Source organism: Dasypus novemcinctus, chromosome 11 (assembly GCF_030445035.2).
Source record: "Dasypus novemcinctus isolate mDasNov1 chromosome 11, mDasNov1.1.hap2, whole genome shotgun sequence".
Lineage (NCBI taxonomy): Eukaryota > Metazoa > Chordata > Mammalia > Cingulata > Dasypodidae > Dasypus > Dasypus novemcinctus.
This window is the reverse complement of record NC_080683.1, coordinates 84,408,754-84,436,103: the sequence shown is the minus strand read 5'-3', so window position 1 is coordinate 84,436,103 and position 27,350 is coordinate 84,408,754. Positions and strand designations below refer to the sequence as shown.

Here is a 27,350-nt window from a genome sequence, read left to right as displayed (position 1 = left end):
TGGCTTGGAGACTCTGGAAACAGCAGTGCTTGATGGCAAAAAAAAAAGACAATGCCATAAATCATGAATTCAACTTCTCATTTCAGAAGGGTCCCTTCTGACCCTGTGCAGGCTACCATGCTTCATTGTCGTCACTATGAAATGGAATAAGATTTCTGTCTTTTTCTTCCCATTACAGAGCTTCTGAAGCTATTCAGGACTCCTTAGGAAAAGCTATGATTATCATCATTATTCTATTAGTCTACAACATCCTAGATTTTAGCCAAATGAAAATCTAAACCATTTAAATACATGTTGGACTCAGTATCATCAAAGTTGGCTCTATTTCCTAGTAAATGCAAGTTTCCAGATGGCAAGATTCTAGGTGAAATCATCAAAATACTACATAAGTGCCACATATTATTATGTGCTTTCCACTCATTAATTCACCCAATACTCTTGTGTATTAGGGATGAGCCAAGTTATCTCCTTTACAAAAAGCAGGCTCAGTATTCTTTCACAGTTACACAAACAAATAGCAAAGCCAAAGGGAGATGAAGAACAACTCCCACCTCCCTGTACTCTGCAAGCTATCAGAAGGAGTCTGTGTTTTATCACTTTTCCTTGAGGGTTGCAAAAGTTCTGCATGGAATTCTTTGATTACTGTAATACTTTTATCAACAAAAGAAAATGAATACCAACAACACATTGCGTTGTCAAAAATTTCATTGTCAGAGGTGAAACATGATGAGTGATGGGCAGAGATGCATACCAAGCTGCACAGTTCAGCAAGACCACAGGGGCCTTCTGAAGGGCAGTCTCCCAAGAAATATCACCATTTTCTGTTTGCATATCCCTATCATTCACTACACTGTGAATTCATCAAAAGCAATATCACTTCTAAGTCCATCTTGATCTTCCATGCATTATCACGTTTGCTAAACAAATGCAAATCAAGTCATGTAAGCCCTGGCCATGTATCTGCTCCCCTGGGTTTAGGCCTGGGCCCTGGTCCGGGCTACAGAGGGCAGCACCACTGCCACTGCAGAGGGACCAGAACTGCCAGACAACTGGGACCAAGACAACTTTGTTCACAGGAGTTGTATTTAATAATTTGCTTATTTTTTAAAATTTCATCTTTAAAACACCCATGGGTTAATTCACTAAAACATTAGAAATCCCATTTGGCATGAACTTTTGAATAATCAGTGTGAAGAATGAAATCCAGTAATGTTAGAAGTGACTAGAAGGGGGAAGCGGCTGTGGCTCAGCTGGGCTCCCGTCTACCACATGGGAGGCCCTGGGTTCACATCCCGGGGCCTCCTTGTGAAGGCAGGCTCGCCCACACGCCACGGAGAGCCGTCGGCCCGCAAGCACCGCAGAGAGCCAACTCAGCAAGGTGACACAACAAAAAGGGAGACAAGCAAAAAAACGCAGAAGAGTGTGCAGCAAATGGGCACAGAGAACAGACAGTAAGCAAGCCACAAGGGGGGGTGGGAATAAATAAATACAGACACAAAAGAATGCACAGCGAATGGACACAGAAAGCAGACAGCAAGCAAGCAAAAAAAAAAAAATCCATAAGGGGGGGAGATTAAAAAAAAAAACAAAACACGACTAGAAGGGGCTCTTTTGCTCCCAATGCCAAAGCCAAAGAAACTGTTCCTTCCCAAAAAAGGCTATCAAACTTCTCCAATGTCTACAAGAGCATAGTGTTATCAATTAGACAATCAGTTATGATGGGCTGCTTCCTTGGGCTTAATTCCCAATAAAAGATACCCAAGTCTACCAAACAATATTTAATGTATGGACTGCTAGCATTAAGGCTGGTGGAAGTGCAAATTTCCCTTCCAGCAAAACCTGCTGCCAATTAAAGCCACTGATCCAGCTAACTGTGGCACAGGATAACTAATTACCCTGGCACAGGTAACTAATTCTTGGAAACATTACATGCAGTGTAATTCTTTCCCAAAGTCACTACCCTCAAAAGTTACAAACTCTTAGAAAACTCAGGCCCCATCACTCCGGATTACAGGGGCTCACACCAGCCAGGGACTCTGAGGTCTGGAGGTTTACGAGGCAGCATTACAGCACAGCCGCCTGAGGAAGTTTCCCACAGGTATGTTTCCCTAGAATGCCTCCACATGGGCCACAGTGAAATAAAAGGCTCTCTTCTTCCCTGGAGAATAATGAAGTGGTGTGTGAAGAGAGGAACATGTCCAGGCATGTGCAGGCATGTTTACAGACTCACATGAGACAGCCGGGGAGATCCTCCTAGGCGAAAGCGGTGGTGACTGGTGACCGCAGAGTCAGTTCTTACTAAGAGTGGCCTTGCTGTGTGGTCTCAGGTAAGCCCCTTTACATCTCTGATCCTTTACTTCCTCATCCGGAAAATAAATGGACAGATCAGATGACATCAAAAGCATTCAGTTCCAGATCTCTAGGGTACTACCATCAAATTAGCGTTGTTTCTCATATTAGTCCTTCCCCTAGAAAATTCCTCAGGAAATGGGGCACAGTTGAGAAGTATGGGGGACAGTTAGGTGTGTGTGGTAGGACTGCCAAGGAAGGTGGGCTAGGTTCTTCAGATTGGGGGTGGGGGCTGTCCTACCTAACACAGGCAGTGAGTAAGAACAGGGAGTGGATGGCCCTACCAGTTTTTTCCTGGGTCTGACCTGGCTTGCCTATCTTTATACACAGCTGTATGTACAAAGGATGAAAACACAAAACACCAAGTCTGCATGCCCTAAAGAATGGGAGTTATTGCTGAATGGATAGAGCGCTTCTGTTTGGGGCGATACAAAAGTTTTGGTAAGAGTAGTAATAGTGGGTCAATATTGTAAATATAATTGATATCACTGAATTGTACGTAAATAAAAAAGCAAAAATTCATGTTGCATGTATGTTACCACAATAAGAAGTTTTTAAAGAGTCTGTCCTGAAAATTGTCTCCTCAAAAAACAAATAACTGGGGGAACCAGTGTAGCTCAGTGGTTGAATGCTGGCTTCCCACACACGAAGCTCCAGGTTGAATTCCTGGCCCTGGTAACCTCAAAAAAAACAAAACTAAACAAAAAAATAACCCCGCTGCTTAACATCATTTCTAGGAGTTATTATCCAGATGGCAAAAATCTACTGAAATGTAGTAAGCTAAATAAAATAAATAAATTTATTATCTATAAATGTCTTAACATATCTCATTTATTTTTTCAGTCTTTTAGAGCATCTCTGCTTACAAAACAGAGGAACACAGAATTTTCTTTTAAAAAAAGACTAAACTTTTTCTAAAATATTATTGGTCTACAACTGAGGAAAGAGCTGTTTCTCAGTTCTTATGACTGGATGTAAAGATTTCCATGTAACTCCTTAGAGATGAAAAACTGTCTCTAGTACTAGAGCACAGGGCTGAGAACCTTGGACTTAGCACAAGCTTCTCTCTTCACTTCTACTCACCATGTATGTGTTCCAGGGACAAGTCACAACCTTGCTGGCCTGCTTCCCACAGCTGGAAAATAAGATGTTTAAGATGACTCCTATATTTAACCTAAAAATGGCTGGCAGACACTTGCTTAAATGGCTTATAAACAAATGGCCTATGCCAAGGAAACAAAAAAAGGTCAATTTCTCCTTTCTCCCGAGGGGGTTAGGAGTACAAGAAAAATATATTGTCCCTAAATGATGGGTAAAACCCTTTTTATAAACTATTCCAAAAATAGCCTACATTGTTTTTAGAGCTTTTTCTTGGAGAGTGTGCAGCCTATATTTTAAAAGTATTGAGAAGCTTTATCTTTATCATTAATCTCAGGAAAAGTGGAGACACTTCTTATTTTTCATACAGATGAGAAACACCAGACAACCAAGTTCTTTTAGCAAAGTCTTGGCAGCAAGCCACAGGTCATTTTTCATGACAGAGTGATAATGGGGGAAAGATGGCACATAAAGTTTCCTATTTCTTTCCTCTCATTCCTTCACTGTTCAAATACTGGGGGTTTTGGGAGATTTAATTTACAGACAGAATGCCTCTCCCATTCCGACAAAAAAGAAGAAATTGATTTATAATTCTGAACTTCATGGGAGATACCACCAAAACAAAGAACCACAAAACAACTTTGGTTTCCTCTTTTTCCTTCCAGTACAGGAAGAAATGCAATGGCTCCTCCGCAAGAGGCTTCAATGGTTTCATGACTGAGATTAAAAGCAAATTCTGTCTGCATTTTTTTTTTTTACTTAAAAAAACAAAACAAAACCAAAACCATACAAAGAATTCCAACATGGCTCTTCCTCACAGCTTCCCAGATAGATCCACTAACTTTTAACTTTTTGTCATATATGCTGCATCATTCTATCTACCCATCTATCAATCCATTTTCTTGAGTGTGAGTTGTATACCTTGAATACTTAATACTGCCATGTATGTTTCCTAAGTGCAAGGATATTCACATAAGTAAACTACCTTAAATGCAGTTATGGAGTTCAAGATATTAAACACTGATATAAAGTTTACAGGCTATATTTCATTATTTTCATATTGTCCTTTGAGCCTTTTTTCTCCCTTGCTAGATCCCATCCAGGATCACATATGCATTTAATTGTCATTGTCTTTTTAGCGGCTCTTTTCTTTTTTCCCCCCATTTGTGGGAACATATATTCAACAAAAACTTTCTCATTTCAACCACTCCCAAGCATAACATTCAACGGGCCTAATCACATTCACAATAATGCAGTACCCTGACTACCTTCCATTATTAAAACTTTTCCATCTCTGCAAAGAAAAACCCTATACCCACATTATGCATTAACTCAGCATTCCCCCTGCCCACCCCCACGCCTTGCCAACTTGTACTCTAACATCTATCTCTATACGCTTCCATACTCTTGGATAATTTCTTTGTATTACCTTGGTGCTTAAATTAAACATCCTAATCCTATAACAATCTTGTTTTGGTACCAATCCTATAACAACCTTGCTTTGGTTACCAATTTTACTTCAATAGTATGGGAAGGAGATGAGGCTCAAGCGACTGGACCCTCATCTATGATATGGGAGGTTCCAGGTTCAGTTCCCAGGGCCTCCTGGTGAAGGCAAGCTGGCAGAGAGCTGAACCCGGAGAGGTGGCCTGCATGGAGAGCTGACGCAACAAGATGACACAACAAAAAAGAGACACAGAGGAAAGACAATTATACACAACAAACCAGGGAGCGGAGGTGGCTCAAGCGATTGAGTTTCTCTCTCCCATATTGGAGGTCCCAGGATCAATTCCCAGTGCCTCCTAAAGGGAAGACGAGAAGACAAGCAGACATAGAAGAAACCACAACAAGTGGACACAGAAAGCAGAGAGCAAGTGCAAACAAAGTGGATAGGCAGATAAATCTTTTTTAAAAAAATTCAATAGTATACAAACTATATTACTATACTTCTCCATCCCCCCTACCTTTATGTAGTTCTTGTCATAGATTACATGTTTATACATTATGAGTTAAAAAACACTGATTTCTCATTACATTTAATCCATCTGCCTTTTAAATTTTGTAGGAAGTGAAAAGTAGAGTTACAAACCAGAAATACAATAGTACTGGCATTTATAGTTACCCATGTCATTACCCTCACCAGAGAGCTTCATTTCTTCATGCTGCTTCGATATATTGTCTAAGTCCTTTCCTTTCAACTTCCAGAACAATCTTTAGCATCTCTTGTAGAGTTGTTCTAGTGTTGATGAACTCTCTCCATCACCTCATCATGTTTATCTGGAAATGTCTTACTTTCTCCCTCATTTTTGAAAGACCATTTTGCCAAATATAGAATTCTTGGTTAATAATATTTTTGCTTTCAGTATTGTATACATGTCATCCACTACCTTTTTGTCCCCATGGTTTCTGATGAGAAATCAGCACTTAATTTTATTGAAGTTCCCTTGTACATGACCTGTTGCTTTTCTCTGTGACTCTTAGGATTTTTCTCTTTATTTTTGGCATTTGACAGTTTAATTATAATATGCTGTAGTGTGAATCTATTTGAGTTATCCTGTTTGGAATTCACATTCTTCATTAAATTTGGAAAGTTTTCAACCATTATTCCTTTGACTATTTTCTCTGCCCCTTTACCCTCTTTCTTCTTCTACTGGGACTTCCTGATTGCTTATACTGGTCCAGCTGATGGCATCCCACAGGCTCCTCAGCTTTTCTTCATTCTTTCTTCTTTTTGCTCCTCAGACCGAATGATTTAAATTGTTTTATACTCATATTCTTTAAATCTTTCTTCTGCCAGTTCTAACCTGCTGTTGAACCTCTCTAGGGAGTGTTAAATTTCTGTAACTATGTTCTTCAATTGTTTCATGTCTTCACAATTTCCATCTTGCTACTGACATTCTCTTGCTGTTCATATACTGTTTCCCTGATTTCCTTTAATTCTTTGTCCATGTTTTCCTTTTGCTCTTCCAGCATATTTAAGACCTTTTTTAAAAAAATTTTTGTCTGGTATGTCCTAGGCCTGGTCCTCCTCATTGATGGTTTCTAATGCTTTTATCTTCTCCTTTGCCTGGGCCATCATTCTCTATTTCTTTGTATGTTTTGTAACCTTTTTGCTGAAACCTGGATATTTTGCTATTTCAGTCTGTTACTGTTGGAATTTAGACCCTGGGGTGTCTGTTCCTTAAGCTTATATCTAGCTATTATTATGATAAGCTTTCTTTCATTGCCAGGAGAGGAAAAGTAGGTAGAGGAGAGGGAGAAAAAATCAAAACAAAAAAACTCACCTTTCCCACTCTTTGCAGATTGACCTATGCAGGTGCTCTCCTTCAGAACTTATCCATACAAGGAATTTAGAAAGTATCTGGTCCTGGGCCCTGCCCTGTTGTCCTATTGCCAGCAATCCCCTGCTCCAGGCAGCACAACTTGACTGTCTCCCCCAGTGTTCTGTAACAGATTTCTGTGAGCAGCCTTCTACACAAAAGGGCAAAACCTGGGATGGCAAGTCCCTCAGGCCACCCCCAGACAGACTGTGCCAGACATACTAGCTCCCTCTGGAACTGGAACTAGGGATCTGCACTGGGAGTGTGGGCCAGCTCTGTGCAGAGCTGGTGAGGAGTGAGGGAAAGGCCAGTCACAGTGTCACCACTTTATATAATCCTACCACTTTAAGTAACCTTTTTCTAGTTTTGGGCTTGCCCAAAGGTGCAGTTGCACCTTCATTAACTGTTCTCTGGAACTTTAAGAAAGATGACTGTGCTAGTTCTTGCTGGTTGCTCAAAGGTTCTTTGGAGGGACAGAGCCTAAAGAATCTCACTCCACTGTCTTAAATGGGGCAGGGCCTGTTTCCTTTTTAATTAAGTATACTAATTAAGGATACCATTTACATATGTGTTGTTCACTAAAGAAATTACATAAAGGCAAAACTCCCGTAAATCCAGCTATTGCCCCTAATACTTCATCACAATCAGACAACTACAACCCTCCAACTTCTGCCAAGGTATTTTTATTGAGCCCTCTCCTGTGTTGCTAGACATCCATCTGACAACCAAGTAATTGCCTGTATTCTCAACTTGGTCTCCTTTTCCTTCTGATTCTCTTGTTCAACATCTGCTCATTGTAGTCACCTTCTTAAACCATCACAAGCTATGTCCTGGGCCTTAAAGTATGAGGCAGATCCAAAGGAAAGGATGAAAACTGGACCTGACTGACCCCGCTGGCTTCTGAAACCAAGCTGAGTTTGATATGACTGTTTACCAAGCAGTGATATACAAGTTGGCCTCTTTCACTGCCACTGGAGAGAGAAGAGAAAGCAGTGACCACAGGGAAGTTTAGCAGTCTAGAGTGAAAGCATCTTTGTGTCTCATTTCTGAATCTGCAAAACATGTTCTGGATCACCCTTCTTGGAATATTGCTTACATCTGCTCTGCAGCCTAGAGAAAATAGGCAGCTTGGAGAGTCCCATCTTTAAGAATAATTATACTTCAGAGGAGTACAATTTGTAAAAACCTTCTGTGTTCAACCTGGTTGCCCATCTACAATCTAACACTCAAGTTTGTTCTTCATATGAGCTCTGAAACGGGCCAGGTGGCAGAAGTCTGTCTCAATTCTAACAAAAGATGGTGTAAATATATGAGATGAGAAATATAGTAGGAAAGAATAGCAGTGAGGTCTTAGGAAGTATTATAAAATAAAAAATCCCTAAAGCTTGGATAAATTCTTCATTTTGGAGTTAGTCACTGAGTCAAAGTAAAGGTATCCCACCTCTCTAACACTTACCAACTCTACTGCCTTGGCCACGCTACTTAACCTTTCTGTACCTCTGTTTCCTTAGCAGTGTCTGGCACATAATAAATGTTCAATTAACAATAGCTTTTAGTTACAGTTAGGAAAACTTGGGGTAGACCTAAGACTGTGGCTACATACATATACAGTTACTCTCACTAACTAAGATTTAAGATTTACATTTTCTTATGTTTTTTTTCTGGACAATTCTCAACTTCAATTACAACTCTTCCTAATACAGCAACATATAGAAGTTGGGGCACAGAAACTATTATCTAAAAACCAAATGACTTTTCTACAGCCTCTTAAAGGGTCTATTCATAGAGGAGTTGAGTGGATGTCGTCACTCATCACTACCTTCAGATCTGGGTTACAGAAGCCAAGGGCCTAGGGTCCTTCTGGGTTGGAAGTCAAGCCTTCTAGCCTGCTGCCAGGCAGGCTTCTTCTAAGGAGTCTTTTTGGTTTTGAAGGCATTTTACACCTCCATATATGCATCTTTCATGCCAGATCCTTTCAAGACAGTCCTGTCAACTTGTCTCCAAAACCTGCAAACAGAGGTTCATCACCTGGAAAATCAAAATGGAGGTGTAATGATACGTTTACATTTTCATCTGGGAGCAGTGGCTGCCTTGAAAAGTGTCCCTTTGTCCCAAGCACTTCAAGTTCCTGCCAGCTTCTGCCAGTGTCTGACCATCTTCTGATTTTTAGACTCTAGTACTCTCCTGGAGTTCCATTCTGAATGCAGCTTATAGTGTTAAAGGCACTCGATTTAGGAAGTCTCCTCCAAACTCTGGCCCTGGACATAAATCTTTCAACACAGCTCTCCCCGCTGCATGGGCTTTCTGATGTTGACTCAACACCTGAACCTAGCTTCCTGACCCTCCCCAAGAATCTTGATGAATTGAGGGGAGTGACTTGACTGTGCCACCCACTCCCCTAAGAAAAAAACCCAGACTGCTGTTCATCTAAAGCTCAGCACTCAAGTCATGCCATCTCAGACACAGCTTCATGTAAGAAAAGTTATACTACTAACAGCAGGTAGAATTTGTAATCCAAACTAATGCTGTTTTTGTCTTTGTTTGTTTGTTTTTAATGTGTCGGATGTAAGAGTATTTATGAACCTCAGGCAACATTCTGAAGCAGCTGCTAAGAGGTCCTGAAATGAACTTCCAGTCCTGGCCAACCCACTATTCTTAACTCTATTTATATACTTAAAGCCATCAGCTATGTTTGATATGGCTGATCATAAGGCCTTGCTTAATGGACAGCAGAATCCAATGATACTCACTAACACCAATAACTTGTTTTGACTTTTACCTACCTTTGCCTTGTGGTGGGGAGGCCATGAGTCTTTTAGCACTGAGCCATCTCCCCACTACTACCTTGCCTCTAACTTCATCATGAAAGCTGTACTTTCCCCTTCACTTCACTAACCCTCTCACACACTGATTACACACAGCACAATTTAATCTTATCTTTCTCCCACATGTCCGTCTGGGGATGAGTCAGTGTGACTACTCTCCCCTGTCTGATGCTGGTCTTAAAACTAGGGACATTCCCAGAAGACCAAAACAAACAAACAAATAAGGGAGATGAGAGAACAAAACAACAAGAATTCAACCTAAGCCTAAGTCCTTGGGACACAACACAGGCACCAGGATGAGCATCTGGTTTCCCCTATACTCCTAAGCCGCTCCTCCAATGTTGTTATCCAAGGTGACTGATACCCTTGCCCAGTACAGAAAGCTACAGAGCAAGAGGAATCTGTGGGAAAACTGGAATGCAGGGCTATGTCTTTGTTTCATTTCAATAGATACAACCGCAAGATGCCTGTTACTTTTGTCAGGATTCTGAAGCCAAGATGGCATGCTAATTTTGATTTCTGCCTCCCAAGTTGTCACCAAAGGAATTCCACAGACTTAGCAAATGTCCTTAAAGCAATGGTTCTCAAACTTCAGGCTTGCAGTGGAATTGTCAGAAGGCTTGTTAAAATACAGATTGCTGGATTCAGAGTTTCTGATTCTGTATGTTTGGGTGGACCCTGAGAATCTGCATTCCCAACAAGTTTCCAGGTGATGTTGCCACTGCTGCTGGTGATCTGGAGACGACCACTTGGAAATACACTAGCTTTAAGTGTCAGAAAATAGCAAAAACCCTGTAGTATATTAAATTAGGTTACATAAAAAGAACAATGGTAAGTTTATGTGTCTCACTTTTCAAGGTTTATGCAATGACTTGAAATGGCACCATCTTTTCTTATTTTGAAAACTGCATAAGTTAACTAGGGTCCAGCAGGGATTAGAAAAATAAGTGGGAGTTAGGAAACTTTAAAGACACGACACACATTTATACAAAAGAAAGTAGAGGAGAGCCTAGTTAAAACTTAGTTTAAATAATGAAGTAATGAAGGCAACTGTCTTAGATTCCAACTCCACCACTCCCCTTTTATATGGAGCTCCTAAGAAGTGAAACAAACTCCATCTTGTAAGCTTCCCATGGAGAAAAAGGTGGGAACAGTTCTAAAAGTCATCTGATAACTTCCACAGCCAAAATCTTTCTCATTTCTCTAAGACAGTGGTTCTCAATCCTGGCTGTACATTATAACCACCTGGGGAGCTTTATAAAATACAGATACCCAGTCTGCAATAGTGGGGATAAAAATCCATATGTATTCCCATTGCATTAAAAGTTAAAATATTCAACCATTTAAATCTGATTAGATCAGAAATATAAGATGTGGATAAAACCTCATCTTAAAAATAAGAATTTGTAAGTTGTGATAAAAACATTAATTTGTTAAATAGTTATTTAAAAAGCATTTTAGAAGACAGATAAGTTTTCACTAGCATAAGCTAGCTTTCCTAATTTAACATTCATTCAGTTAAAGTTCCTAATTTAACTCATTTAGTCCTGGTTGCCCACAAAAGCATTTCCTGATTTTATGAGACTATCAGAACAAATCTCTCCCTTTCTCCCAAAATACACCTACTAAGTGATGCTTACACAGTCAAATGCCAAATTTCACCTTAGCAAGTGACATGAAGGCTAAATGTGATAAAGCCTAAAATATGCCCCAAATCACTTTGAATCAGGGATCTTTCTTGGAAAGGGAGGAGACTAAACAGGGCTGATTTAGACAATTCAGTTCAACAGAGGACATGTATCTATTCAAATGGAGGCTGTAAACTTATCTTTATAGGACAGAGTTGGAAATAGGCCTGATCTCGGACACCAATTTCAAAAAACAGTATACTAGCTCACATAGGAAGTTATCTACCAAGAGCTAAGAGCCCAAGTGTGCTAAAGCAAGCACACTCACAGCTGTATCAGCTCAAATAAAAATCTAACTATCAGTTTCAAAACATTTTCAGAATCTATTCCAGGCTTCTCAGGGTTACACAAATGATGCACCTGATTAAACTAATCAGTATTTTTTTTAAAGAATTTCAGAAATCTGCTTAGATTCAGAACTTCAATTTTTACTTAAAATTTTTTACCTTCTTAGAATTTTATTACTCTATGGGCCACTGTTTATTTGCATGATAGGCACACTCATATATAGTGAATTAATGCTGTTGGTGGAATGATTATACTGAAAAATAACTACTGAATAAAGCTTTTTCCTTTCTCCTCCTACTAAATGAAGGCTCTTCCCCCCCCCCCCCCCCAAAAAAAGTACCAAACAGACTTAGATGTAAATTATAAAGGGTGAGAATAACAAGTCCTTGATTTGGAAATGGATGCTGACAGGAAACCTCAGAACATCTATGTGGAAGGTAAAAACTCCCTCCAGACCTACTGATAACCGAGTTTTAAATTAGGTAGATCTTTTTTTTTTAATTTACCAACCTGAAAAGTTCTAATAGAGAGAGACCTGGAGAAATTGTTTTACTTTCTAAAACCACTACATATATATTTATAAAAAAATTAAACATCAAGTGATTTTTCTTTAAGTAAAAATTTTTTTTAATGTTTAATTATTAAAGAAGTTGTCAGTTTACAAAACAATCATGCATAGCATACAGGATTCCCATGTATCACCCCACCAGAACATTGTTGTGGAACATTTTTTACAAATGATCAAAGAGCGTCACTGAAATATTACTGCTAACTACCCTCCAAAGACAAAGGAAAGGAAGGTGAGCAGGGGGCTTTAAATATCACTCAGCCCAAGCTTAATATGAAAAATGAACCGAGGCAAGTTTCCAGATAATTTATGATGAAAGAAATACCATTTTTAAAATCAATTATTCGGACACTTCAGGGAAAAGGCAGTTTTGAGATATGAATTATCTGAATTAATGGCTTAAGTATCCATTTGATCTTTTTAATGCAGTATCAGTTTTCAAGGTGACATCTAACAAGCTCTCCTGGACCTAATTTTATGCCCTCCTTAAACTTCAGGTTTATACTTTAAAAGCTAACTTTCTACAACAACTGCCTCTAGCCCCACCACCCAACCCTCACGGTTCTGTTCATTTATCAGGCAGAACCCTTATGCTTGCTCCACATTTATCACCAAGTTTCAGTCTGTCCTCTGGACACCATCCCAGATGCTACTTACCCAGCTTTACTATGAAATTTTTCCCAACACACACAGAACAGCACTGGGGTAGTTAATATTCTGCTAGCCACATTTTTATCTTAGGGCACATGGGTACTGCATTCTTGAAACCACCATTTTAGGGCCTACACATAAATATTTTCACATTGAAGAGAAAGCAGCAAGCTTTTTAGTAGAGATAAACACTTTAACCTGGCCAGCAACTTGCATTATGCAACATTTTCTGTTTCTGTTTTGGCAGCCTGCCTGTTAGGCCTGTTAGTAACTGCGTTACAAAGAGGTAACCACCTCACAAAGTATTTTTAATATCTTTAATTATGAGAGCCCATTTGGCAGTCAAACTTCTGCCAGGAAATTCTTGTAAATGTTTTTTCTTTCTTTTTTTCCTGAAATCCATTTTTCTTGGTGTCTCTGTCTCAATTCATCTGCCTAACCCAAAGCCTGAAGCACAGATAGCCTGTTCTCTTAAGGTAGAAATCTCTCAGAGATAACAGCCCAACCCAAAGGATTTCTACATACGATGTATTACTCTATTATTGCCTGTAAATAGTACACTGTGCCTGACCCATGGTAAACCACAGTCAAACAAAGCCATGACCAAACAGCAATGAGAATCCTCCAAACAGGTTTCTCACAGAATTCTCAAGTCATTCCCTCTATAACCCCACTAAATGTCCAGGCTCTGACTGGATTCTTAAAAGGTATTAGTGCATGCAAAAATCAAGGGAAGAAGCCTAAATCACGGGTTCAAGCCCAATCCCCACCAGCAGTACTCAGCCAGCCATGACTCTGAAGACAAACATTCGAGATAATATTCTGACGGTTCAGTGTAAGGACAAGTGGTAACATGGGTAAAGAATGTGGCATATGGCATACTAGAAACTTCACAAATTGAAGCTATTTGATTTTTTTATTGTTGTACCCTCAACCTAGAGCCCCACCCTCACTCCAGGAAGCTGCAGAGCATAAAGGAAAACGCAAAAAAGCTCCAGAGTAAGAGACCTGGGTTTGAATCCCAAACAAGTTAGATGTAAAAATGTGGCTGAGCTTTCGATACATAGTATTTAATAAATTGTGGCTATTATTATTAATTAGGCCAGAGACTGTCTTGTGTAAACTCCTCTTTTTATTGTAAAATCCAAACTGTATCTCTAATTTAACTCTGGCGCCCTTCCCCAAAAATTGAAATGTGGGGGCATAAGCCTGAAGCCCCAAGTGTGTAATACTCAAAAGGTCCTGAATCAAGCAGAGGGCAAGTGTAGGGGGCTCCAGAGAGATGCTGCATTGGTGTCTCTGCCATCATCAAGGACGATGGACCTAGTGTGGCTCCATCTTCTCCAGCCCTATCAGGGAAGAGACGGTTCTTCCTTCATCACCCTTTCTTGTTCTGAGGATCCCTTATGCCTCTCTCCCCTAAAGACTTACGCTGTTGTAGACCAAAATCCTCAACTGGAGTCCACATTCAACAAGCACAGTCCCACTACCAGCTTCACAAAGCAAGTCAAGAAGAAATTCAGTAAGGTAAAGGAAAGGGGAACAAAGCCCAGGAGATACCCTATTAGAAATGGTATAATAATCTAACTAAAAAATCAAGGGATTTCATACCTTCTTTCTGCCCTCACAGAAATGACCAAAAGCAGTCTATAAATGATTATTAGTATTTTAACTCGATTTTTTAAAAAAGATTTTTTATTTTATTTCTCTCCCCTCCCCCCCAGTTGTCTGCTCTCAGTGTCCATTTGCTGTGTGTTCTTCTGTGTCCCCTTGCATTCTTGTCAGCGGCACCAGGAATCTGTGTCTCTTTTTGTTGTGTTATCTTATTGCATCAGCTCTCCGTGTGTGCAGCACCACTCCCGGACAGGCTGCGCTTTTTCACACAGGGCGGCTCTCCTTGCGGGGCGCACTCCTTGTGCATGGGGCTCCCTACGTGGGGGACACCTATGTGGCAGGGCACTCCTTGCACGAATCAGCACTGTGCGTGGACCAGCTCGCCACATGGGTCAGGAGGTCCTGGATTTGAACCCTGGACCTCCCATATATTAGGAAGACGCTCTATCAGTTGAGCCAAATCCGCTTCCCTTAACTTAAAGAAAAGCTTTTTATACTTTTCTTCTACCTGAAACCCTGCCTGTCCCTCTCCCACCCCTATGCTCCATATATAAAAATAAACCACTACCACCAAACTATGGGAGCAAAGTGGAGGAAGAAGACAAATTATAGAGTTCTAGAACTACAAAAAATTTTTTAAAGTTTTAATCTCCACTGGGTCCAAGAGTACTAAACTTAAATTGGAAACAAGGTAGTTGTCATTCTCTCACTCTTGAGAAACTGTGAAGCTTTGGAAAATATCAAAAGTCCTAATCAAAATATCACTAAAACATGGAACATTTCCAAATACTTGACATATTCTTTGTAAAAACTCGGTAGTAGGTAGAGATGGACATTCACAAGTATTATCAGAAGAGTGGCAAAAAGATGAAAGTCCGAGGAGGATACTGGTCAGTTAAAAGTGCTCTCGTTTAACTAGTTAGAGATGGCAAGCAGGCAATGGGCCCTAGAAGGTCGTTTCCTTTTCAAAAGTTACCTTGGAGTTTTAACCCCCCAAAATTATCCTCTTCTAATGAGAAAGAAGCCTACATGAAAGCACTATATATTGAGGTTATCCTTACTCAAAGTATTATTTAGCTATGTGGGAAAGAAAATACTTGAGATTAGCTTAAAGACTTATGTACTCCCTCTACTGGCTCTGAATTTTAAATTCTCAATGGTTTCAGAAACTAAATTATTAATTTCACTAACATCTTAACAAGGAAAAAAAAAAGGATATATATTCTCGCCCCACAAAGGTCTTCAGAGAAATAAAAAAGAAATTCCAAAACGTGTACTGAAAGTTGCTAGAGGCATCTCAGTTGGTTCACTCCACAGGGAAGCTAATACATTTTGTTGTTTGGGGAAGGGGGTCAGATCAGGACCTGCCTGGGTCTTGCCCCTACAAATGTGCCAAATGCTTTCCATGCTCTGGGCTTGCTTCCCCACTGCAGGATTAGGGTGCATCTGGATAGCCAGGCACAGCGAGCCCCCAGGCTTCTTCATCTTCACCTCCTACCCAGTAGCAGAATTACTAGAAGGACCACAGGCCATCAGAGAAGTCAGCTGGTTTCACTTTCTTAATCCAATAATAAGGAACTGATGCCCTGCAGAGAAAAAGTCTCAAAAAGTAAAATCTCAAAAATGCCCAAATGAAAAGTGGAACACACAAACCCTGGAAAAGTCCATCTTGATGCATACTCCAATCATATATTTGTATTTTACCAGGAAGAAGTGATATCTCACAATATCCCTTCTTTTTCCAGTTGGGCAAAATGAGATACTGGGAAATGAAGTTGTTTGGTTAAGAATAAAATGCTTAAAGATGAGGCATGTCTGGGCAGTGTTACAAATCAGAAATGGGGTCCTTCTATCATAATCACTAGCCTAGTACCTAACCAGAAACTTCTAACTCAGGCAGGCTGCAGAGCTGCAGAATGGCCCTGAAATGATCCATCTCAAAGACTACTTGCTATCTCACCTTCCTTCATATTTTCCAATGGTGGATGTGAAAATACATCTGGGACTTACGGCCCAAAGTGCAGAACATGACAAAAAACTTACTTTACTTTTGTACAACAGCTTTGCTCCTGTAAGAAGTGGGTAAGTAAACTTCATGCTGAACAATTCTATAGTGAATCTCTCTCGACCATTAATAAAGTGCATTCAGGACTGCTGAAAGAGAGGTACACATACATAGGGGAAGCTTGATGCCAGCTGTCTATTAAGGAAAGGTCCTTCCCAAGACCAGGCTTCCCTCAGTTTCTGTGGTGGGTAATGAGAGTCATGAATGAAGTTTTCAGGGGACTCCTACATTAGGAAACACCACAAGAAATTGCCATGACAGTAGAGCATGATTATCACATTTACACTGCATCACACCAACACTGATGCTAGGAGCTTAGGGCTTATGTCACCTTCATAGCTACAAGCATCCAAAAAACTGTGCACATGACATCACCTCATTCCTAAGTCACATCATCCCCTTTCATTATCAAGAGTCCCACAATAGGGAAGCGGGCATGGCTCAATTGATAGAGCATCTGCCTACCATATGGGAGGTCCAGGGTTCAAACCCAGGGCCTCCTGGCCGGTGTGGTGAGCTGGCCCATGTGTGGCAGTGCCACGCACAAGGAGTGCTATACCACGCAGGGGTGACATAAATAAAATAAATCTTTAAAAAAGAAAAAACAAAAGAGTTCCAGAACAGGTCACTTTCATGTGCCAAGGACATGATCCAAAAGGCAGCTCCAAGCATCAGGTATGCTCGTTTGTTTAGTAGACACCTCCCCTACTTTCAAGGCTCTTCCCCTGCATGTGTTAATATACAAGAGTCACAAAAAAATGACAAAAGTAACAGCAAGGAGTTATGGGGTGGGTAGGGCAGTACAAGGTTGAGAGAGAAGGCGTGGTTGGCAAGGTGAACTGGGAGCACAGATGGAGAATGCCAAAAGAGAAATTGAGCTACTCTAGTGCAAGAGTCACCCTAGAGGAGGGGGTGGGGCAGAGGAGAGCGGGTGAAGTCAGATCTTACAGAAATTGAGGTGAACAGCTGTGAAACCACAAGGGTTAGCAGCAGACACTGCAAAACACGGGCACCCTGGGCTCATGCAGACACACTTTTAACTCCACACCTCTGTTAACTGCGTGACTCTAAGCCAGTCACTCACATGCCCCTGACTTGTCTCCTTACCTGTGAAAGTAAGTAATTAGACGATCTTTAAGGACTCTTAGTTCTGAATTTCAGGCAAGAAACATTGCAGATGAGTCGGCTATATCAGTGCTCCATACCCACTCCACAGGAAGGCCAGTTCATACCAGGCCCTGGAAGATGGTACCAGGCCTGGAAGTCCAGCAGTCCAGGGTCACAGGTGTGGCTCAATCAAGTCTAAGCCAAGTAGACGTGGGAAAGCCCAAACTTCTCCCAAACTACAGACGCCATGTTACAGTAGCCTTGCATCTCCAAAGCAAACATCGACTCTGCAGAGACTTGAAGGCCAGCTCCATATCAGAGCTCAACACCAACCTTGTCATTTGCCAGTAATTTCTCTGCAGAGAGCTAAAACACTGAGGAAAGCAGAATTACAGATGTGAAAAAGGCAAAGAGAACCATGTGACAGAAGATGGACTCTAACAGTACAAATATGAGCGTGTTCTCTCTAGAACTTAACAAATGTACAATACTAATACATGGTGTTAACAATAGGAGGTATATGGAAAAATATACTAAATTTACACTATGGATCATAGTTAGCATTATTATTTTGATGATGTTTCAAAATCTGTAACAAATGTTTCACAATAATGTAAGATGTTGGTGGAGGAGTGATGTATGGGAATTTTGCACATAATGCAAGATTGTATTTTAAACTTCTCTAATAAAAAATACACATTTTTTTAAAAAGGCAAAGACAATGGACAACAAAGACAAGTTTACAAAGCACAGATCTGCATGTTCATTTTCAGTATTCCCCCATTAGAATGTAAACTCCTGAAAACTGGAAACTTATCTGCCTTGTGCCACCCTGGGGCGTGGCAAAATGCCCTGCACACAGGATACCTTCAATAAATACATTCTGAATGAATAAAATGGCATGTGATGCAAACGGTAAAATGGATTTTCTCTTTCCAATCGTTTATTACTCAGTCACTGTATACCAGCTGTAACTCTCACTGATACTAACCCTCCTTTATATACACGATCCCCAGCTCCTTCTACAGCAGCAAAAAGTAGCTTCAGGCGGCGAACCTGGCCCAGTGGTTAGGGCGTCCGTCTACCACATGGGAGGTCCGCGGTTCAAACCCTGGGCCTCCTTGACCCTTATGGAGCTGGCCCATGCGCAGTGCTGACGCACGCAAGGAGTGCCGTGCCACGCAGGACGCAGGGGTGTCACCCGCGAAGGGGAGCCCCACTCGCAGGGAGTGCGCCCCGTAGGGAGAGCTGCCCAGGGCGAAACAAAGTGCAGCTTGCCCAGGAATGGTGCCGCCCACACGGAGAGCTGACACAACAAGATGATGCAACAAAAAGAAACACAGATTCCCGTGCCACTGACACAACAGAAGCGGACAAAGAAGAAGACACAGCAAATAGACACAGAGAACAGACAACCAGGGTAGGGGGGGAAGGGGAGAGAAATAAATAAATAAATCTTAAAAAAAAAAAAAAGTAGCTTTACATGGCCCCTCAATTAGGGAGGCAGTTAAAGATGAGGAGAGAAATAAGGAGTCAAGAATAGGATCAAGTCTGTTCCCTACAGGCAAGATGAGAGGGCATGAAAACAGAACAAATTCCATATTCTTTCCAGCTCTGGGAATCTGTAAACTGAAGCATCAGCAATGGTATGTACAGGACCCAAGCAGAACGCACAGGCCTGAACAGTCCTATCTTTGTCCATTCATCAAGATCTTTGGATGGATAATGTCCGCTAAACTTTTTCCAGATCAAGTAAACAACTCTGTAGTGGGACAAGGCCGCTTCATTAATTTTCCAAGTAAAAACCCTTGCAGGTTTTAAGAAACACGAGAAGGGTATTAAAAAGTTTAACTACAAGATGTTCTTCTATGGTGCCGCTTTCTTAAAATAGAACCCTCCTAAAATCTCCTAAAAATAAGCCTGCTGTAGTTTCATTTCATTTTCTATGAAGAGACACATCAAATAGCTTCATTTTTAAAGAGTCCCTGAGTTACATGAGGTTCACAGATCAAAGTCTAAAAAGGGACAATTTCTTCATTCCATAGGTCGATGACACAGCTTTGAAAAAGAGGAAAAACAGTCCCCCTAGTGTACTGCTGCCATAAGAAGAGGAAGTATATTAGTTGAGAATCACTGACGAAGACAGTACTGGCAAAGGAAATTACAAAACAGCATTTTGGCAACAGGGGGCTAAGCAGAAGGCAGATTCTTCAGACAAAGCCGTAACTGGACCTTAGTTAAGAATTACTCAAAAGGTGACTGAGGTCATAATTACAAGGCGGCATGGAGTTATGACTGTGACATTTTGAAATCTTAAAAAACTTTGAAAAAATTAAGGCTTCAGTTAAAATAACATTTCCTTAATTAATAAAGTACTTTGAAAAGGAACTAGAGGCATTAATCTAAAGCACTGAAATTGTGAGGACATAAATAAGCACCACGTGGCAGGTCAGCCCTCATCTTTAACCTGGGAAAGAAGCTACAGAGGTATACTTTCTCACATGAAGGAAGACAGTCTCTTAGAGGATTCTCCTCCTCCACAGAAACAAGCAGCAGAAGTCTTGAGGCGGTATCCTACATTTGTGATACTATGGAAACCACCACCCAAACTCACAGCTGCCTAAGGTGATCTGCTGTGAACCGGGGAAAATTCAGGTGTGAGGGTTTGGGGGTGGCGGTGTGGTGTAAGTGGAAGATAGGACAGGTCATACGCAGGTAAACCCTGGAGTCCCAGAAATCGAAGGTACTCCTATGTAAATTGAGGTCTTTCCGAGGCAGGAAGGACTAAGAACTCACCAGTTCAATTACAGGTGTAGTGCAAGGAAGCTTAATCTAAATTAAAGGAAATGGAACCTCTTCCCCCTCTTACCACATCTCATTATTCAATTCTACTTAAATGCCCAAAGTAAAGGAACCTTTGAGATAGTCATCACCGTCACAGCACAGTCTGCGTCTAACAAATGTAAGGGCTTCCTCCTTTTATGAAAATGCCATCTTTCATGTCACTTTTATCACTTCATGGTTCCTAAGCACCCAAGCTGATAGGCACTGGATAACTATGCAAACATGACACTCGGTCTCTGTCAGAATTCATCTGTCAGAATGCATCTACCCTTCTAAGGCTGAAATAATAACCAAGATGTTTTTAGATTGAGATGCAAATGTGCTTTTCAGAGAAGCAACTTCTACTTATGTAAGATTACCCATTACCAAGTAAAAAATATCAATTTAAAGAGGGAAGTAGTGTGAGGAACAAAGACCTCTAGAACCATGAGTCTAATTATCTCTGTACTAACTAGCTGTGTAAAGCTGTTCACCTATAAAATAAAGAGATTGGACTAGATCGTCAAATTCATCCAGGCTATACAATAGAATCATCTGAGAAATGAAAGAAAGAAAAAAACAGCAGTACATACCAAGCCAATCACATCTGATTCTCTGGGTACTGGTATATACATATTTTTTTAAGTTCCCCAGGTGATTTAACATGCAGCCAAGGCTAAAAAGCACAGGTCTACATTCTGATCTTCAGGCCTCCCTTCCTAGCTCTTTTAGTCTACAATGCCAGAGTGATAATTCTGGTTAAAGGATCTCTTAATACAATGGCTCAAATAGCCACAAAGAAGTAAAGCCTAGACCCTACATTCTGTCCAGTCATGCACACAGGACTGGAGAGGCTAACAAGAATTCTAGACATTTTTAGAAGTTGTAAATCCTAATGCATAAATCAGAATGAAAGCAGTATGGTTTAAATGCACATGAATGCTCCCAAAATGACTTATCACCATAGGAATCAACTCCTGAAACTTGGTTTCATGGAAATGGGTCACCATTAGCTCTTGACCTCTCCCTTTCCCTCTTCTTCCACCCCCACTAAACCACAAACACAAAAAGGTTGGTGATTAGTCATAATCCCAAGTATGAAACCAGTCCCAGTTTCAAAGGGCCTTCTCCATCATCAAAGATTTGGAAGTTCCTGCAAGGCTGCACTTTGATGAAGGTAATCTTTAAAAAACTCTTTACTCAAATTATATCCCTACATCACATGACAGAAATGGAACTTGTGTAAAATTTTTTAAAAATCAGAAAATGCATGCCCTATGAAACATGTTAAGTCTGAATATTTCAACTTATAATATTTCATAATGTTTTTGTTAAAGAAAGATAACAGGGAAAGAAAAACGAAACCATGAAACTAAAAATGGTTATGACATAAAACCACAAAGTTTATGACTTGGCCCAAAAGGTCTATTGCCAAGTCCTGCAAGCTATACAAAAATATAACTAGCCATGTTTCAATTCAAGGCTACTTGGTACTACTTTTGGTAATACCACTTTCTCATGCAAATCAATTGTTACTAAACTATCATTTTTAATTATAAATAAATTAACAAGAAATGTTATTTGTGAAATTACTTTTGTGATAGTAATCATAGAAAAGGTGAAAACTGTATTTTAACTTTTTAAAAAATATTTTGTCTTTTTTTTTTTTTAGGAGGAATCAAGACTTGAACCTGGGACCTTATACGTGGGAAGCAGGCACTCGACCACTTCACTACAGCAGCTTCCCCTTATGTTAACTTTCTGACTAAGTTAAAAGTTAACTTTTGGGAAGTGGATGTGGCTCAAGCAATTGAGCTCCCATCTACCATACAGGAGGTCCAGGGTTCAATGCCCAGGGCCTCTTGGTGAAGGCAAGCTGGCATGTGTGGCAAGCTGGCCCACGCGAAGTGCTGGCCAGTGCAGAGTACTGCCCTGCGCAGGAGTGCTGACCCATGTGGAGAGCTGGCGCAGCAAGATGACGCAACAAAAAAAAGAGATAGTAAGAGAAATAAATAATATTTTCCCAACTCCCAAAACCATCTTCTTGGGTCATGTAAATTCACCCTTTTCTGACACTGTCCATTGAGATTAACCCCTATACCAAAGCTCAGTACCAAAAGGAAGTGCTTTGAAATAAATCACTTTCTGTAAACAGCTGCCACTTCACACAAGTGGCATTCCTTTGTAAAGCAGTAAAATCAAATCAAATCAAAGATTCATAATATGCCACCATTTGTTTAAGGAAATGAGACAGATTTATGGAATAGGATTCAAGTGCATGGTTTGCTTTTTTAAGGTATCTGAACTAGGCTCTTCTACTTCTAGCCACTAAAAAGACACTCTGTTTGCAAGCTTTTTATGAAAGTAAACTAAAACATTCAGTACATTGGATTTTTCAGCTTTACATGTAGACTCCTCCTCAGTGCTCAGTTCTTCACCAAGGTTAAACCGTTCTCATTTCCTACACCCACTGGAGGCCAAGAGGACACAAGACTTCCCAAAGATAACAAAGGGAAAGAAGGAGGAAGCAACTACCACTCTAATTTTTAAAAATATTAATAAATTGCCAATAGAAGCAACTGATAAGCAATGTCTACCTCCAACAGGACAGGGCTTTCTTTTACCTGGTACTGACACATTCATATTTTAGGGATAAGGGTGGGGTGCCCAAGGAGAGCAAAGAGGCTGGCTATCAGTAGCCCAGCTGGCGCTGGAGTTAATCTCTTCGGATGCCCAACTGCAGAAGTCATTACATCATAGGCCTTTCCACGCCTCTCTCCCTACCACGTGCAGGTGCCCCAAGAGGCTGGAAAGGAACATTAGAGTCGCTTTAGGTTCATTTGTAGGTAGAGGCCATTACCCTGCCTCTTAAACCTCTCTCCCTCAGGCCTAGGTGAAGCGCGGGCCCCAGTCCCCCACAAGCCCCTCCCTCCCTCCCTTCCTCACCCTCCCAAACAGCGCCAGAATCCAGGCCTTGGCAGGAGCCTCAGGTGCCGCCAATCCGCGCGCAGGAGACCCGGCAGGCCCGTTGCAGGCCTCAGAATATTTTAGGATACTCGCGGGCAGGCTTCCTGTGCGACGTTTCTGAGGAGTAAGGGTGTCAACACAGGTTAAGGAAAAGGCGCCGACCACGGAAAAATCTCCCCACCACTGCGTCTTCTAATGGGTCTCTGTGCCTGTGGGACATAACACCCACAAACCTGAAACTTGGACCCAAGGATCTCATCTAGCCGGTGACGACGCACCAGAGTCCTGAGACCGACTGGACGCCACACATCCAACCCTCTTCCAGGCACGCCGCCCAAACACTCCCCAAGCAGCGTGCTCTCCGTACTCTCTCTACGGTTAAACTCCTTCCCAAAGTCGGTCGCCGACCTATCTCATCGGCGCCGTCTCGGGAATCCAGCAAATTTACTCCTATAAATCCAGCAAATTTACGCCTCGCCAGCGTCTCTGGCCCCTCTCCTCACCTGGCCCGCCCGAGGCTTCCCCAGGGGCCTCCTTCCCTCCCTCCGCGGCCGTCCCCTGGCACCCTCCTCCGGGCGTCACACAGAGCCCTCACAGCCTCACCGCGGAGGCTCCCGCGCCAACCCCGCACCCCGGCGCCCGCAGGCTTGCTCCGACGAATCCAAGGCGCGCGGGGCGCCGCGCACGAGCCCCGGCGGGTCCCGCCACCTGCCCGGGGTGGGTACGCACCTTCCAGCCCGCAGAGCTGTTGCTGTCACCCTTATCCTTGAAGTAGGGCACGCAGCGAACCATCCACTCGTAGATCTGGGACAGAGTGAGCCGTTTGTCCGGGGAGCTCTCGATGGCGCGGGTGATTAGGTCGGCGTAGGACATGTTCCCCCACGCGTTCCGCCGCGACGAGCATTTCCTCGGCTGCCCGGAGCCCCCAGCCGCCCCCGGCTGCGGCAGTGGCAGCGGCTGCTGAGGCTGCAGCGGCGTCGGCGTTCCCCCGCTCAGCGCACCCGCTGCTGGGGCTGGCCCGGACCCGGGGTCCTGCCCGCCGGGAACCAGGAGCCGGGCCGAGTCCTCAAGGAGCAGCCCGGAGCCCAGCGTGCCGCTCCCAACGCCGCCGATCGCCATGGCCGAGCCGGCCCCGCCGCCGCCGTCCTCGTCGTCTTCATCGTCCTCCTCCTCGGGGATCATGGAGTCGGCGGCCACCTCCCCCGAGGGCTTGGCCGGGCTCGCCTGGAGCTCCGGCCTCTGCAAGGGCCATGTACAAGAGCGTGGCCGGCTCTGAGGCTCGAATTCGGGGTCCAGCTCCACTTCGAGCGGAGACAGTGGGGCCGGGGAGGCCGGTGCCTCTGCCATCTTCGCCGCCCGCCCGCGGCTTGGGCTCTCGTACTCTCCTCTCGCCCGGGCGGGGAACGGCTGGCGAGGGACCGGGGCGCCGCCGCCGCCTGGGAAGCACGAGAGAAGAGAGGAGAGTTTGTTATCCCGGGCAGGAGCCGGGCGCTCGGCAAATCCTCGCCTGCCGCGGCCGCCTCCGGACCGCGCCGCGCCCGCCTCCCAGGAACAGGCAGACCTGGAGACGTGCGTCCCGCGAACCTGGCGCAGCAGACACCGCCCCCTGGCCGGGCCGCGGGGGAGACGGGAGCGAATCGACAGCCGCGCACCGGGCAGCCCCCTCCCCTCGCCGCCGCCGCCTGATCCGCAGGTCTCCCCAGGGCTAGGTGGCTGGGTGGGGAGGGCGGGGAGGGGCGGGGGAGGGGCGCGGGCCGCGCCTTTAAAGCCCGCGGCCGCCGGCGAGCTGGCGCAGCCGGGCGGCGGAGGGAGCGGAGGGAGCCGGAGCCGAGCGGGCGTGCGTTTGTTTATGTTTCGCCCGGGCCCGCTCAAGTGCCTCCCGCGGCGCCGCCGCCAGTCTGTGGCGTCATCGGCCCTCCTCCCCTTCCCCAGCCCCGCCGCCTCCGCGACCCCCCTGCTGCCCCCCACCCAGGGGAGAGGCCCGAGCCCGGGGAGGCGCGGGCAGCTGCCGTCCCCTTTTCGCCCATGGGCCGGAAGGGCGAACGTGGGTACAAGCGCAGACCGGCCCTTGTCACTTCCAAAAAAACAGAAAAGACGCAAAGGGGGGCAGAAAGCTCGGCGGTATCCAACAACGGGTCGAGCCGGGCAAAAACGGCCACTTCGGGGTTCGGTGTGGTTTATTTTCTCGTGGACGTGGTGCCCTCCGTCCCGTCCCGTCCCGTCCCCCCCCCCCCCCCCCCGCAAGGAACGGGGGAGGAGGCCAAATCGGAGCATAAATCTTCCAACAGGTCGGGAAGCGCCAAGTCTCCCGGGCTGCGAGAAAACCCGGGCTAGCACGTTCATCACCTCCTTGCTCCCGCCGCTGCCATCTTGACAGTTTTCCCCCTTCACTCAAGTCCTTTAAGAACACTAGCGGGGGTGGGGGGGCCGCACACCGAGTCACGGAGGGGAGGAAAGGGAAGCGCCAGGCCCAGCTCGGAAGCAGATCCGGAGTCACTGGGAAGGCGGCCGCCCGCTGCACAGCTCCGGCGCCTACCTCGGTTCCTTCCCTTCAGGGACGAGGGGGGAGGACGCACAATCCCGCGCGGGCCCGGGGCACGGCGAGGAGGGGGCGCGCAGCCTCGGCGAAGGAGAGACGCTCCGGCCGCCACCGCAGCGCGCCCGAGGAGCCGCCTGTCAGCCCGCGCGCCGCCGCCTTCCACATTCCTCCTCCTCTCCCAGCGAGCAGGGCGGCCGCGGCAGCAGCACAAAGTTATAGACACACGCAGAGAGCCTCAACCTAGGCTGACGGCGGGCGGGTCTCCGCCCAGGGGGAGGGCTGGGGCGGCGGGCCCGAGCGTGCAGGCGTGTGCGCGCGCGCGCGTCTGTGTGTCCGCTCGCGCGCCCGCGCCGCCCGGCCCCGTGGGGCTGTGGGCGTGGGTGTCGGCGCGCGCGTCGTGGGCCGGAGAAACGTGGACTTCCGCAGCCCTCCCCGCGGGACTCTTCCGCCCTCCTCAAAAGCCTCGAAGACAAAGCGCGGGGCTCGCCTCGCGAGGAGGGGGCGGCGGCAGCGCCGGGCCCCAGACGCTCCCGGACCGCAGTCGCGTGGCCGCCCTTCTTCGGGGCAGGACGCCCGGCACTGGGGGTCTCCTGCAGGCGCGCGCAGCCGCCAGGCTCTGGGCCCGCCCTGGTGTCCGGTTCCGCGTTAGAACCGCACACCAGGTAACACCCGAGATAAGATGCTGGCCGCGGATAGCAAGGGTTACCTCGGCGTGGAAACACTGGCAAGCGAGGCTATTAGTTCCTACAGGACCTCGGAAAACCGATGCCCGCAGATTTGTTCAGGCACCGGAAGGTTTTCGCTGAATCTCTTACCTTGGATGCTCGATCACAATCATGTTTAACTTTCAATGGATTTCATGGCAAGAGAGGCAAAAGTATCATTGACTCAAGAAGTGAAATAAATTATTACCCATCCTTAAAAGCAAGAGCAGATTCCGAACAATAGTGAATGGGAAATATCTGAATCTGATTTTTAAATGACGGGAAAACAACTGCCGTGCTTTTTTCATTTTTTAAAAAGAGACATTCCTTTAGGTTCAGAAGATCTTCATAAGTCCCAATCCTACGATCCGTGCCTAAATTCGTGCACTTAGGATGCACTACTTGAAACATGCACACAAAAAGTCTATCCACCGAGGTTCTTAAACATCTTTTTCCCCTGATAAAATCCCTCTAAGTCACTGAAAATAATTTAAGTCGAAAGGCGGGCTCCGCAACAGCGCGATACAAAAAAGTCCTACCAAGATGAACGCACCCGCCCGCCCACCCGGACCGCGCGGGGCTTTGCGCAGGGCCCGTCACTCAAGTGACGCACAGCCCCGCCCCTGCACCAAGCTAGTTCGACGCGTACAAACAGATGATGTCATTGTAGCCACCCGCGCGTGACCCCGGAGCTCGGCGCCGCGCCGCCATTCGCTGTGCCGCTTACCCGTCAAAGCCACGCCG

The 27,350-nt window shown here is 44.4% G+C and overlaps 1 protein-coding gene across 3 annotated transcripts in view; it reads right to left on the bottom strand.

The window, feature by feature from the left end:
* FOXO3 (forkhead box O3) overlaps window positions 1-27,350 on the bottom strand; it is a 118,655-nt gene that overhangs the window by 91,040 nt on the left and 265 nt on the right. Inside the window, exons 1-2 of one of the 3 annotated variants that reach the window (XM_004468411.5) lie at window positions 25,900-26,229; window positions 24,093-24,799 (exon numbers count right to left, since the gene is read on the bottom strand). In XM_004468411.5, the coding sequence (XP_004468468.1) occupies window positions 24,093-24,710 (618 nt within the window). In that variant the 5' untranslated portion in view covers window positions 24,711-24,799; window positions 25,900-26,229. Of the gene's footprint in view, window positions 1-24,092; window positions 24,800-25,709; window positions 26,230-27,350 lie in introns of those variants that run through there. The other 2 variants (XM_058307233.2, XM_058307231.2) reach the window with 2 other exon arrangements.